General features: G+C 36.5%; 1 protein-coding gene across 2 annotated transcripts in view; it reads left to right on the plus strand.

Annotated features, from left to right (window-relative positions):
- The window catches only part of ralyl (RALY RNA binding protein like), a 180,441-nt gene extending 167,454 nt beyond the window's left edge, over positions 1-12,987 (plus strand). The window contains exons 7-9 of one of the 2 annotated variants that reach the window (XM_061978784.2): positions 4,676-4,818; positions 4,991-5,030; positions 12,303-12,987. In XM_061978784.2, coding sequence (XP_061834768.1) covers positions 4,676-4,818; positions 4,991-5,023 — 176 coding nt within the window. In that variant the 3' untranslated portion in view covers positions 5,024-5,030; positions 12,303-12,987. The remainder of the gene's footprint in view (positions 1-4,675; positions 4,819-4,990; positions 5,031-12,302) is intronic. The other variant, XM_061978785.2, reaches the window with a different exon arrangement.
- Positions 12,988-16,526: the final 3,539 nt, after the last annotated feature.

A 16,526-nucleotide genomic window follows, 5' to 3' on the forward strand; every position in this document is an offset into this window, starting at 1 on the left:
CATGTGAATAACATAAATACAGTCTATTATACAGCATTATTCACATGTGAATAACATAAATACAGTCTATTATACAGCATTATTCACATGTGAATAACATAAATACAGTCTATTATACAGCATTATTCACATGTGAATAACATAAATACAGTCTATTATACAGCATTATTCACATGTGAATAACATAAATGCAGTCTATTATACAGCATTATTCACATGTGAATAACATAAATACAGTCTATTATACAGCATTATTCACATGTGAATAACATAAATGCAGTCTATTATACAGTATTATTCACATGTGAATAATATAAATACAGTCTGTTATAGAGCATTATTCACATGTGAATAACATAAATGCAGTCTATTATACAGCATTATTCACATGTGAATAATATAAATACAGTCTATTATACAGCATTATTCACATGTGAATAATATAAATACAAAATATTATACAGCATTATTCACATGTGAATAACATAAATACAGTCTATTATACAGCATTATTCACATGTGAATAACATAAATACAGTCTATTATACAGCATTATTCACATGTGAATAACATAAATACAGTCTATTATACAGCATTATTCACATGTGAATAACATAAATACAGTCTATTATACAGCATTATTCACATGTGAATAACATAAATACAGTCTATTATACAGCGTTATTCACATGTGAATAATATAAATACAGTCTATTATACAGCATTATTCACATGTGAATAACATAAATACAGTCTATTATACAGCATTATTCACATGTGAATAATATAAATACAGTCTATTATACAGCATTATTCACATGTGAATAATATAAGTACAGTCTATTATACAGCATTATTCACATGTGAATAACATAAATACAGTCTATTATACAGCATTATTCACATGTGAATAACATAAATACAGTCTATTATACAGCATTATTCACATGTGAATAACATAAATACAGTCTATTATACAGCATTATTCACATGTGAATAACATAAATACAGTCTATTATACAGCATTATTCGCATGTGAATAACATAAATACAGTCTATTATACAGCATTATTCACATGTGAATAACATAAATACAGTCTATTATACAGCATTATTCACATGTGAATAACATAAATACAGTCTATTATACAGCATTATTCACATGTGAATAATATAAATACAGTCTATTATACAGCATTATTCACATGTGAATAATATAAATACAGTCTATTATACAGCATTATTCACATGTGAATAACATAAATACAGTCTATTATACAGCATTATTCACATGTGAATAACATAAATACAGTCTATTATACAGCATTATTCACATGTGAATAACATAAATGCAGTCTATTATACAGCATTATTCACATGTGAATAATATAAATACAGTCTATTATACAGCATTATTCACATGTGAATAACATAAATACAGTCTATTATACAGCATTATTCACATGTGAATAACATAAATACAGTCTATTATACAGCATTATTCACATGTGAATAACATAAATGCAGTCTATTATTCAGCATTATTCACATGTGAATAATATAAATACAGTCTATTATACAGCATTATTCACATGTGAATAATATAAATACAGTCTATTATACAGCATTATTCACATGTGAATAATATAAATACAGTCTATTATACAGCATTATTCACATGTGAATAACATAAATACAGTCTATTATACAGCATTATTCACATGTGAATAATATAAATACAGTCTATTATACAGCATTATTCACATGTGAATAATGTAAATACAGTCTATTATACAGCATTATTCACATGTGAATAATATAAATACAGTCTATTATACAGCATTATTCACATGTGAATAATATAAATACAGTCTATTATACAGCATTATTCACATGTGAATAATATAAATACAGTCTATTATTCAGCATTATTCACATGTGAATAACATAAATACAGTCTATTATACAGCATTATTCACATGTGAATAATATAAATACAGTCTATTATACAGCATTATTCACATGTGAATAATATAAATACAGTCTATTATACAGCATTATTCACATGTGAATAATATAAATACAGTCTATTATACAGCATTATTCACATGTGAATAACATAAATACAGTCTATTATACAGCATTATTCACATGTGAATAGTATAAATACAGTATTATACAGCATTATTCACATGTGAATAATATAAATAGTTTATTATACAGCATTATTCACATGTGAATAATATAAATACAGTCTATTATACAGCATTATTCACATGTGAATAACATAAATACAGTCTATTATACAGCATTATTCACATGTGAATAACATAAATACAGTCTATTATACAGCATTATTCACATGTGAATAACATAAATACAGTCTATTATACAGCATTATTCACATGTGAATAACATAAATACAGTCTATTATACAGCATTATTCACATGTGAATAACATAAATGCAGTCTATTATACAGCATTATTCACATGTGAATAACATAAATACAGTCTATTATACAGCATTATTCACATGTGAATAACATAAATGCAGTCTATTATACAGTATTATTCACATGTGAATAATATAAATACAGTCTATTATACAGCATTATTCACATGTGAATAACATAAATGCAGTCTATTATACAGTATTATTCACATGTGAATAATATAAATACAGTCTGTTATAGAGCATTATTCACATGTGAATAACATAAATGCAGTCTATTATACAGCATTATTCACATGTGAATAATATAAATACAGTCTATTATACAGCATTATTCACATGTGAATAATATAAATACAAAATATTATACAGCATTATTCACATGTGAATAACATAAATACAGTCTATTATACAGCATTATTCACATGTGAATAACATAAATACAGTCTATTATACAGCATTATTCACATGTGAATAACATAAATACAGTCTATTATACAGCATTATTCACATGTGAATAACATAAATACAGTCTATTATACAGCATTATTCACATGTGAATAACATAAATACAGTCTATTATACAGCATTATTCACATGTGAATAATATAAATACAGTCTATTATACAGCATTATTCACATGTGAATAACATAAATACAGTCTATTATACAGCATTATTCACATGTGAATAATATAAATACAGTCTATTATACAGCATTATTCACATGTGAATAATATAAGTACAGTCTATTATACAGCATTATTCACATGTGAATAACATAAATACAGTCTATTATACAGCATTATTCACATGTGAATAACATAAATACAGTCTATTATACAGCATTATTCACATGTGAATAACATAAATACAGTCTATTATACAGCATTATTCACATGTGAATAACATAAATACAGTCTATTATACAGCATTATTCGCATGTGAATAACATAAATACAGTCTATTATACAGCATTATTCACATGTGAATAACATAAATACAGTCTATTATACAGCATTATTCACATGTGAATAACATAAATACAGTCTATTATACAGCATTATTCACATGTGAATAATATAAATACAGTCTATTATACAGCATTATTCACATGTGAATAATATAAATACAGTCTATTATACAGCATTATTCACATGTGAATAACATAAATACAGTCTATTATACAGCATTATTCACATGTGAATAACATAAATACAGTCTATTATACAGCATTATTCACATGTGAATAACATAAATGCAGTCTATTATACAGCATTATTCACATGTGAATAATATAAATACAGTCTATTATACAGCATTATTCACATGTGAATAACATAAATACAGTCTATTATACAGCATTATTCACATGTGAATAACATAAATACAGTCTATTATACAGCATTATTCACATGTGAATAACATAAATGCAGTCTATTATTCAGCATTATTCACATGTGAATAATATAAATACAGTCTATTATACAGCATTATTCACATGTGAATAATATAAATACAGTCTATTATACAGCATTATTCACATGTGAATAATATAAATACAGTCTATTATACAGCATTATTCACATGTGAATAACATAAATACAGTCTATTATACAGCATTATTCACATGTGAATAATATAAATACAGTCTATTATACAGCATTATTCACATGTGAATAATGTAAATACAGTCTATTATACAGCATTATTCACATGTGAATAATATAAATACAGTCTATTATACAGCATTATTCACATGTGAATAATATAAATACAGTCTATCATACAGCATTATTCACATGTGAATAATATAAATACATTATTGGTATTATTCATTATAAATAGCGCTATTTCTATTGGTATTTGTATTGATCCATTTGTAGTGTAATAATGCTCATTGTCATTTCTTTATTATTATTTATTTCACTAACTGCTTCTTTGCTATCACTTTTACTATCATATTTGTACATATCCTATGTTGCTCTTTTGTTGTTGTTGCTGTTGTTGTTGTTGTTGTCCCTCCGTCTTATCCCCCCACATGTTATCAATTTAAATGTGTTTGATCGACAAAGAATGGCAGCAAATAATAATCGCGATTAAATCGAAAACATTTTTGGTGTTTTTTGACACCCCTGCTTCACATATTTCAGTCTAAGATGACTCGATGATGTCCATCCAATTCTCAAAGTGACGCCGGCCGCTCTCGCTTTCCTTACCCAGACATGCCGCGGACACACCAGGCGGCGTGCGAGTGTCACTATGGCGACAGAGCCGAGCACCACTGCGGAGGAGAGGCGGGGGACACCGTCGAGACGACAGACGGCGGCGACCACTTCTTTGAGGACGAGGGCGCCGGCGACATGGTGGGAGGAGTTCCAACTGCTCAAATCATTGGGAACAATAATGCAAGATATGTGTCAAAACTCAACGATAATTGTCTTCTTTTTTTTGAAGGTCTTAATTTAACAGTATTATATGTTTATTATTGTGTTTTACCTTTCTGATATTTTATTTTCCACTTTTTTTTTATTGCAGATAGAGAACCACTTATCGGATATTGACAACTGAGCGCAAGGTCAGTATTGAAAAGACATGCAAACGCAGAGCGTTCATTTTCCCAAGGAAGAAAAAAATCATTTTCAACTTATATTCAATTGAATAGACTGCAAAGACAAGATATTTCATGTTGGTTTTTTTTGCAAATCATTTACTTAGAATTTAATGGCAGCAACACATTGCTTAAAATGTTGGCAATTTTATTAAAAGAGTCGGAATTTTACTTGACAAAAGTCACTATTTATAAGAAAAATAAAAAATGTTGGCAATATTATAATAATTATAGAAATTTTACTCAATAAATGTCACTATTTCACAAGAACAACAAAAAAAATTGGCTATATTGTGATAAAAGTCAGAATTTTACATGACAAATGTCACCATTTTGCAGTAAAAAGTCAGAATTTCGCATAGTCATAATTTTACGAGAAAATATTGCAATATTACAGAAACAGAAGGAATATGAGAAATTGTTCCCAATTTTTTTTTTTTATAAATTTTGGCCAAAGGGGGCATATATCAATTTCTTACACACACTTGTTATTTCATATGTTGGCCAGAGGAGAGCACTTCAAATTTTTACACACACTTGTTATTTCATATGTTGACCAGAGGGGTTAGCACTTTTAAAAGAGACACACAGTCAATTTGAAAAATCCTTGCTTTTTGGGACCACCCTCATTTTGATAGATTTCACCACCAATTTTACTCCAACTATTTTACAAGAACAACAAAAAAATTGACTATATTGTGATAAAAGTCAGAATTTTATATGACAAATGTCACCATTTTGCAGTAAAAAGTCAGAATTCCGCATAAAGTAATAATTTAAGAGAAAACATTGCAATATTACAGAAACAGAAAGAATATGTGAAATTGTTCCCAATTTTTTTTTTTTGGATACATTTTGGCCAAAGGGGGCATATATCAATTTCTTACACACACTTGTTATTTCATATGTTGGCCAGACGAGAGCACTTCAAATTTTTTACACACACTTGTTATTTCATATGTTGACCAGATGGGGAGCACTTTTAAAAGCGACACACAGTCAATTTGAAAAATCCTTGCTTTTTGGGACCACCCTCATTTAGATAGATTTCACCACCAATTTTACTCCAACTATTTTACAAAAAAATTGGCTATATTGTGATAAAAGTCAGAATTTTACAAGACAAATGTCACCATTTTGCAGTAAAAAGTCAGAATTCCGCATAAAGTAATAATTTTACGAGAAAACATTGCAATATTACAGAAACAGAAGGAATATGAGAAACTGTTCCCAATTTCATAAGAAAAAAGTCGACACATTGTGAGAAAAATACTATTTTTTTTGTAATTAGTTTTTATTCTTCATGATTTACTTCAAGTTATTTCAGTATGTCTCTACATACATATTTTTTTTTATTTTTTATTTTTAATAAATTTTGGCCAAAGGGGGCATATATCAATTTCTTACACGCACTTGTTATTTCATATGTTGGCCAGAGGGGGAGCACTTCAAATTTTTTACACACACTTGTTATTTCATATGTTGACCAGAGGAGAGCACTTTTAAAAGCGACACACAGTCAATTTGAAAAATCCCTCCTTTTTGGGACCACCCTCATTTTGATAGATTTCACCACCAATTTTACTCAAACTATTTTACAAGAACAACAAAAAAAATGGCTATATTGTGATAAAAGTCAATTTTACTTAGTAAAATTATGACAAAAGTCATAATTTTAATCAAACTATTTTATAAGAACAACAAAAAAAATTGGCTATATTGTGATAAAGGTCAGAATTTTACATGACAAATGTCACCATTTTGCAGTAAAAAGTCAGAATTTTGCATAAAGTCATAATTGTACGAGAAAACATTGCAATATTACAGAAACAGAAGGAATATGAGAAATTGTTCCCAATTTTATAAGAAAAAAGTCGACACATTATGAGAAAAAGACTATGTTTTTTGTAACTGTTTTTTAATCTTCATGATTTACTTCAAGTTATTACAGTATGTCTCTATATACATTTTTTTTTTTTTTTTTTAATTACATTTTGGCCTAAGGGGGCATATATCAATTTCTTACACACACTTGTTATTTCATATGTTGACCAGATGGGGAGCACTTTTAAAAGCGACACACAGTCAATTTGAAAAATCCCTGCTTTTTGGGACCACCCTCATTTTGATAGATTTCACCACCAATTTTACTCAAACTATTTTACAAGAACAACAACAAAATCGACTATATTGTGATAAAAATCAGAATTTTACATGACAAATGTCACCATTTTGCAGTAAAAAGTCAGAATTCTGCATAAAGTAATAATTTAAGAGAAAACATTGCAATATTACAGAAACAGAAAGAATATGAGAAATTGTTCCCAATTTTATAAGAAAAAAGTCGACACATTGTGAGAAAAAGACTTTTTTTTTTGTAATTAGTTTTTAATCTTCATGATTTACTTCAAGTTATTACAGTATGTCTCTATATACATATTTTTTTATTTATTTTTTATAAATTTTGGCCAAAGGGCGCATATATCAATTTCTTACACGCACTTGTTATTTCATATGTTGGCCAGAGGGGGAGCACTTCAAATTTTTTACACACACTTGTTATTTCATATGTTGACCAGAGAGGGAGCACTTTTAAAACCGACACACAGTCAATTTGAAAAATCCCTCCTTTTTGGGACCACCCTCATTTTGATAGATTTCACCACCAATTTTACTTAAACTATTTTACAAGAACAACAAAAAAATTAAAGTAAAGTAAAGTAATAATTTTACGAGAAAATATTGCAATAGTACAGAAACAGAAGGAATATGAGAAATTGTTCCCAATTTTATAAGAAAAAAGTCAACACATTGTGAGAAAAAGACTGCTTTTAGTTATTTATTTTTTTTGTAATTGGTTTTTAATCTTCATTATTTACTTCAAGTTATTACAGTATGTCTCTATATACATTTTTTACTTTATTTTTTTTAGATAATTTTGGTCAAAGGGGCGCATTTCTATTTCTTACACACACTTGTTATTACATATGTTGACCAGAGGGGGAGCACTTCAAATTTTTTACACACTTGTTATTTCATATGTTGACACATAGTCAATTGGAAAAATCCTTCCTTTTTGGGACCACCCTAATTTTGATAGATTTCACCACCAGGGGTGCAAATGAGACATTCTCTATTAAATGCAATGGTTTTACGTATTGGGACCATGATTTATGTCATCACTTGTTCACACCTCCTCATATGGAAGGTACTTTTTGTCAGGTTCAAACACTGATGACATCTATTAATCAGACAAGAAGCAAGGAATCATGCAGACACAGAGTTCAATTTAGCTCATGAGGAGAACGCATGGAGCTGCACACTTAGTCACAGTCTCGCCCTGCGCTCTAAGGTTCAGCTCCTGCGTCTCTCTATTTATTCAGAGTTCCACAGTCAACATCGCTGAGGCTTCCTCTAAAAGGAGTAGTCACATATATCATGCAAAGCAGGTCCAGTACGCACAATACGTGACGGAATGTGCTGGGGGCCTTGTCCTTGCTTCGTCTGCGTGTTGTCATCTTATCTTCGTTGAGGTCGTTGAAGTCCTTGGCTGTTAGCGGGCTAAAACAAAGATAACATTTGTGGCTGAGGCCACCCCTCAAACAAGAAGTTTGTCCTTGCATAGATTAGAAAAGTCTAACTTGAACACAATAGCTAAGTAACTAAAGCAACAGACTTTAAGTGTACTAAAGTTAGTGTGATAATACAGTATATACATAATTATTCTAACACTTTTCCTCTTTGATGTCTCAAGAAGGTTTAAAATAATTGCCCAGATCTGCATAAGACGCGTGTTTTGGTCAGATCTTATGGAGTTCACTGTGGCATTCACTGCGCCAACTAGTGGTGGGGAGGCTTCTCACCTGAATTGTTAACATTAATAAACTTAAATTAATGTTGAGATGAATCAGTGGTTGCTGAGGCTCACAGTTATGAATTGCAGTGTTGTGATACCAATCAATCAATCAATCAATGTTTATTTATATAGCCCTAAATCACAAGTGTCTCAAAGGGCTGCACAAGCCACAACGACATCCTCGGTACAAAGCCCACATAAGGGCAAGGAAAAACTCACCCCAGTGGGACGTCGATGGGAATGACTATGAGAAACCTTGGAGAGGACCGCATATGTGGGTAACCCCCCACCCCTCTAGGGGAGACCGAAAGCAATGGATGTCGAGTGGGTCTGACATAATATTGTGAGAGTCCAGTCCATAGTGGATCCAACATAATAGTAAGAGTCCAGTCCATAGTGGATCTAACATAATAGTGAGAGTCCAGTCCATAGTGGATCTAACATACTAGTAAGAGTCCAGTCCATAGTGGATCTAACATAATAGTGAGAGTCCAGTCCATAGTGGATCCAACATAATAGTAAGAGTCCAGTCCATAGTGGATCTAACATAATAGTGAGAGTCCAGTCCATAGTGGATCTAACATAATAGTGAGAGTCCAGTCCATAGTGGATCTAACATAATAGTAAGAGTCCAGTCCATAGTGGGGCCAGCAGGACACCATCCCGAGCGGAGACGGGTCAGCAGCGCAGAGATGTTCCCAGTCGATGCACAGGCGAGCGGTCCACCCCGGGTCCCGACTCTGGACAGCCAGCACTTCATCCATGGCCACCGGACCCGTTCCCCCCCCTCCACAAGGAATAGGGGAGCAGAGGAGAAAAGAAAAGAAACTGCAGATCAACTGGTCTAACAGGGGGGCTATTTAAAGGCTAGAGTATACAAATGAGTTTTAAGATGGGACTTAAATGCTTCTACTGAGGTAGCATCTCTAATTGTTACCGGGAGGGCATTCCATAGTACTGGAGCCCCAATAGAAAACGCTCTATAGCCCGCAGACTTTTTTTGGGCTCTGGGAATCACTAATAAGCCGGAGTTCTTTGAACGCAGATTTCTTGCCGGGACATATGGTACAATGCAATCGACAAGATAGGACTCTGCAACATCGCGTGGACATCGGGGGCGGTACCTCTGGATTGGCAGACCGGGGTGGTGGTTCCTCTCTTTAAGAAGGGGAACCGGAGGGTGTGTTCCAACTATCGTGGGATCACACTCCTCAGCCTTCCCGTTAAGGTCTATTCAGGTGTACTGGAGAGGAGGCTACGCCGGATAGTCGAACCTCGGATTCAGGAGGAACAGTGTGGTTTTCGTCCTGGTCGTGGAACTGTGGACCAGCTCTATACTCTCGGCAGGGTCCTTGAGGGTGCATGGGAGTTTGCCCAACCAGTCTGCATGTGCTTTGTGGACTTGGAGAAGGCATTCGACCGTGTACCCCGGGAAGTCCTGTGGGGAGTGCTCAGAGAGTATGGGGTAACGGACTGTCTTATTGTGGCAGTTCGCTCCCTGTATAATCAGTGTCAGAGCTTGGTCCGCATTGCCGGCAGTAAGTCGGACACGTTTCCAGTGAGGGTTGGACTCCGCCAAGGCTGCCCTTTGTCACCGATTCTGTTCATAACCTTTATGGACAGAATTTCTAGGCGCAGTCAAGGCGTTGAGGGGATCTGGTTTGGTGGCTGCAGGATTAGGTCACTGCTATTTGCAGATGATGTGGTCCTGATGGCTTCCTCCGGCCAAGATCTTCAGCTCTCACTGGATCGGTTCGCAGCTGAGTGTGAAGCGACTGGGATGGGAATCAGCACCTCCAAGTCCGAGTCCATGGTTCTCTCCCGGAAAAGGGTGGAGTGCCATCTCCGGGTTGGGGAGGAGATCTTTCCCCAAGTGGAGGAGTTCAAGTACCTCGGAGTCTTGTTCACGAGTGGGGGAAGAGTGGATCATGAGATCGACAGGCGGATCGGTGCGGCGTCTTCAGTAATGCGGACGCTGTATCGATCCGTTGTGGTGAAGAAGGAGCTGAGCCGGAAGGCAAAGCTCTCGATTTACCGGTCGATCTACGTTCCCATCCTCACCTATGGTCATGACCGAAAGGACAAGATCACGGGTACAAGCGGCCGAAATGAGTTTCCTCCGCCGAGTGGCGGGGCTCTCCCTTAGAGATAGGGTGAGAAGCTCTGCCATCCGGGGGGAGCTCAAAGTAAAGCCGCTGCTCCTCCACATCGAGAGGAGCCAGATGAGGTGGTTCGGGCATCTGGTCAGGATGCCACCCGAACGCCTCCCTAGGTAGGTGTTTCGGGCACGTCCGACCGGTAGGAGGCCACGGGGAAGACCCAGGACACGCTGGGAAGACTATCTCTCCCGGCTGGCCTGGGAACGCCTCGGGATCCCCCGGGAGGAGCTGGACGAAGTGGCTGGGGAGAGGGAAGTCTGGGCTTCCCTGCTTAAGCTGCTGCCCCGGCGACCCGACCTCGGATAAGCGGAAGAAGATGGATGGATGGATGGAAGATAGGACGGAGCTAGACCGTGTAGTATTTTATACGTAAGTAGTAAAACCTTAAAGTCACATCTTAAGTGCACAGGAAGCCAGTGCAGGTGAGCCAGTATAGGCGTAATATGATCAAACTTTCTTGTTCTTGTCAAAAGTCTAGCAGCCGCATTTTGTACCAACTGTAGTCTTTTAATGCTAGACATAGGGAGACCCGAAAATAATACGTTACAGTAGTCGAGACGAGACGTAACGAACGCATGAATAATGATATCAGCGTCGCTAGTGGATAAAATAGAACGAATTTTAGCGATATTACGGAGATGAAAGAAGGCCGTTTTAGTAACACTCTTAATGTGTGATTCAAAGGAGAGAGTTGGGTGGAAGATAATACCCAGATTCTTTACTGATTCGCCTTGTGTAATTGTTTGGTTGTCAAATGTTAAGGTGGTATTATTAAATAAATGTGGGTGTTTAGCAGGACCGATAATCAGCATTTCCGTTTTCTTGGCGTTGAGTTGCAAGAAGTTAGCGGACATCCATTGTTTAATTTCATTAAGACACGCCTCCAGCTGACTACAATCCGGCGTGTTGGTCAGCTTTAGGGGCATGTAGAGTTGGCTGTCATCAGCATAACAATGAAAGCTAACACCGTATTTGCGTATGATGTCGCCTAGCAGTGCAGGGCCAAGAACCGAACCCTGAGGAACTCCGCACGTTACCTTAACATAGTCCGAGGTCACATTATTATGGGAGACGCATTGCATCCTGTCAGTAAGATAAGAGTTAAACCACGACAAAGCTAAGTCTGACATACCAATACGTGTTTTGATACGCTCTAATAAAATATTATGATCGACGGTATCGAAAGCAGCGCTTACCAACCTTTCTGATCTTTTTTTTTCCCAGCTCAAGACCAAGACTGGAGAAGATGTTAGCAGTTTGTGGTGAAGGAAGAAGGATTGTTTGAAATGAAAGCTCAGCAACGAAGAAGGATGGAGAAAAAGGACACTCGCTCATCATCCAAAACGGCTTGTTTTGAACATTTTTGGACTGCACGGAGCAATCCACACATGCTAAATTGGGAGTACAATACACTTCATGACAGTTGGTATTGTAACTTCTCAGGCTCCTCCTTTGCTGTACAGACAATGTACGTTAAAACATGAATGTACTGTAAGAGGAACATATTTGATTATGATGTGTTTTGTCATCTTGTCTCTTTCCCACACAGTATTCATGTCACAGTTTATTTGACTTCTTGTCGCTGACAGGATAATGACAAGATGACTATATTTTGTATCATTTTATTTAAAATTAAAGCTGCAAGCAGCGTTGTTCGGGCCCGTGTATTTGGCAGGTGCTAGTCCTAAGTGTCAATACTTTTGTCCAGTTTTAGTCCCAAGTGTCCCAATACTTTTGGCAAGTTGTAGTCCTAAGTGTCCCAATACTTTTGTCAAGTTGTAGTCCCAAGTGTCCCAATACTTTTGTCCAGTTTTCGGCCTAAGTGTCCCAATACTTTTGTCCAGTTTTCGGCCTAAGTCTCCCAATACTTTTGTCCGGTGGTAGTCATAAGTGTCCCAATACTTTTGTCAAGTTGTAGTCCCAAGTGTCCCAATACTTTTGTCCAGTTTTCGGCCTAAGTGTCCCAATACTTTTGTCCAGTTTTCGGCCTAAGTGTCCCAATACTTTTGTCCGGTGGTAGTCATAAGTGTCCCAATACTTTTGTCAAGTTGTAGTCCCAAGTGTCCCAATACTTTTGTCCAGTTTTCGGCCTAAGTGTCCCAATACTTTTGTCCAGTTTTCGGCCTAAGTGTCCCAATACTTTTGTCCGGTGGTAGTCATAAGTGTCCCAAGACTTTTGTCTAGTGTACCTACCTTGTCTGCATTGTGTGGGCACGCTGGTGCTTCCTGCTTTTAAGCAGCCATCTTAAAAAAACAGCAGCGCAGCGGGTTTTTGAAGGGTCATAAAATCAAAACCGGAGCAGGTATTAAAACGCTGTTCTGTTATTTTATACACAAGGGTTTAATCTCTCTCCTGTGTTAGTTTGAAGCCGAAACGACAAACGCGCTCAGAGGAGATAGATTTTGAAGAAAGGTGACCGTTTTTTACAAAAATTTTGTTTTGAAGGGGGAATAGCAAATTTCCTGTTGATTTTTGCTGGGGGTTGTCGATTTATGAAATGTAGGCCTAAGTGAGACCTACATATAGGTTTTTTGTTTCATGTCTCTCCGACCTTCCCAGTGGGAGTTACAGGCAGTTTTGTCAGTTTTTTCATCCGAGGAGCAGTTTTTTGTGCGTTTTATTAAAAAATTGCGCTAGAGCACAATTTTGAGATTTGGGGTTAGGTTTTTTTATTAGATCACAATTTTTGCCAGTCCTCTTGTGTGCGTTCAGTTTGGTGAGTTTTGAAGCATGTTAAGGGGGTCAAATTACAGCTCAAAGAGGCAAAAGTTACTGTTTTTAGTACTTTTTTGTCTTGAAGGGGGAATTGCCAACTTCCTGTCGATTTTAGCCCGAGAATGTACAATTATGAAATGTAGGTCTAAGTCAGACCTACAGAGAGGTTTTTGTTTCATGTCTCTCCGACCTTCCTAGTGGGAGTTACAGGCAGTCTAGGTTTTTTTTTTCCTAGGGGGCGCTAGAGCGCAATTTTGAGTTTTGTGGTTCGTTTTTTTTTTTTAAAAAGGCAATTTTCGCAGGTCCTGATGTGTGGGTCAAATATGGTGAGTTTTGAAGCATGTTAAGTGGGTCAAATTACAGTTTAATGTGGCGGCGGAAGAATAAAGAATAAAACCTTACAAATTCAATAGGTCCTTATGTCCCATTGCATAAGGACTCCCACAGGGAGTCCTTATGCAATGGGCCATGCGGGCCCTAAAAATGTAACTGTCAACTGGCCTGCACACACACTCAGCCAGGCTCGAAGCTCTTTATTAGGGCCCGCATGGCCCATTGTATAAGGACTCCCTTTGGGAGTCCTTATGCAATGGGACATAAGGACCTATTGTATTTGTAAGGTTTTATTATTATTCTTTATTCTTACGCCGCCACATTAAACTGTAATTTGACCCACTTAACATGCTTCAAAACTCACCATATTTGACCCACACATCAGGACCTGCGAAAATTACCTTTTTAAAAAAAAAAACGAACCCCAAAACTCAAGATTGCGCTTTAGCGCCCCCTATATTCCCCACTAGGAAGATCGGAGAGACATGAAACAAAAACCTGTATGTAGGTCTGACTTAGACCTAGTTTTCATAATTGTATATCATCGGGCAGAAATCAACAGGAAGTTGGCAATTCCCCCTTCAAGACAAAAAAGTACTAAAAACAGTCACTTTTGCCTCTTTGAGCTGTAATTTGAACCCCTTAACACGCTTCAAAACTCACCAAACTGAACGCACACATCAGGACTGGCAAAAATTGCGATCTAATAAAAAAACCTAACCCCAAACCTAACAGCAATTTTTGAATAAAACGGAGAAAAAACTGCTCCTCGGAAGAAAAAAATTACAAAACTGCCTGTAACTCCCACTGGGAAGGTCGGAGAGACATGAAACAAAAACCTCTCCGTAAGTCTCACTTAGACCTACATTTCATAAATTGACAACCCCCAGCAAAAATTAACAGGAAGTTTGCTATTCCCCCTTCAAAACAATTTTATTGTAAAAAACGGTCACCTTCCTTCAAAAACAATCTCCTCTGAGCGCGTTTGTCGTTTCGCCTTCAAACTAACACAGGAGAGAGATTGTACCCTTGTGGTTACAATGACGGAAGCGCTTTTTTTCTAACTGCTCCGGTTTTGATTTTATGACCCTTCAAAAACCCGCTGCGCTGATGCTGCTGCGCTGCTGTTTTTTTTAAGATGGCTGCTTAAAAGCAGGAAGCACCAACGTGCCCACACAATGCAGACAAGGTAGGTACACTAGACAAAAGTCTTGGGACACTTCAGACTAAAAGTAGACAAAAGTATTGGGACACTTATGACTATCACTGGACAAAAGTATTGGGACATTTAGGACTAGCACCTGCCAAATACGCGGGCCCGACAAATGGTGCTTGCAGCTTTAATTAGGGCCCGCATGGCCCATTGCATAAGGACTCCCACAGGGAGTCCTTATGCAATGGGCCATAAGGACCTATTGAATTTGTAAGGTTGTATTCTTTATTCTTCCGCCGCCGCATTAAACTGTAATTTGACCCACTTAACATGCTTCAAAACTCACCATATTTGACCCACACATCAGGACCTGCGAAAATTGCCTTTTTTAAAAAAAAAACGAACCACAAAACTCAAAATTGCGCTCTAGCGCCCCCTAGGAAAAAAAAACTAGACTGCCTGTAACTCCCACTAGGAAGGTCGGAGAGACATGAAACAAAAACCTCTATGTAGGTCTGACTTAGACCTAGTTTTCATAATTGTATATCATCGGGCAGAAATCAACAGGAAGTTGGCAATTCCCCCTTCAAGACAAAAAAAGTACTAAAAACAGTCACTTTTGCCTCTTTGAGCTGTAATTTGACCCTCTTAACATGCTTCAAAACTCACCAAACTGAACGCACACATCAGGACTGGCAAAAATTGCGATCTAATAAAAAAACCTAACCCCAGATTTAAAAATTGCGCTCTACAGCAATTTTTGAATAAAACGGAGGAAAAAACTGCGCCTCGGAAGAAAAAAATGACAAAACTGCCTGTAACTCCCACTGGGAAGGTCGGAGAGACATGAAACAAAAACCTCTCCGTAGGTCTCACTTAGACCTACATTTCATAAATCGACAACCCCCAGCAAAAATCAACAGGAAGTTTGCTATTCCCCCTTCAAAACAAATTTTTTGTAAAAACCGGTCACCTTCCTTCAAAAACAATCTCCTCTGAGCGCGTTTGTCGTTTCGCCTTCGAGAGATTGAACCCTTGTGATTACAATGACAGGAGCGCTTTTTTTCGAACTGCTCCGGTTTTGATTTTATGACCCTTCAAAGACCCGCTGCGCTGATGCTGCTGCGCTGCTGTTTTTTTAAGATGGCTGCTTAAAAGCAGGAAGCACCAACGTGCCCACACAATGCAGACAAGGTAGGTACACTAGACAAAAGTCTTGGGACACTTCAGACTAAAAGTAGACAAA

This window comes from Nerophis lumbriciformis, linkage group LG19, assembly GCF_033978685.3.
Source record: "Nerophis lumbriciformis linkage group LG19, RoL_Nlum_v2.1, whole genome shotgun sequence".
Classification (NCBI taxonomy): domain Eukaryota; kingdom Metazoa; phylum Chordata; class Actinopteri; order Syngnathiformes; family Syngnathidae; genus Nerophis; species Nerophis lumbriciformis.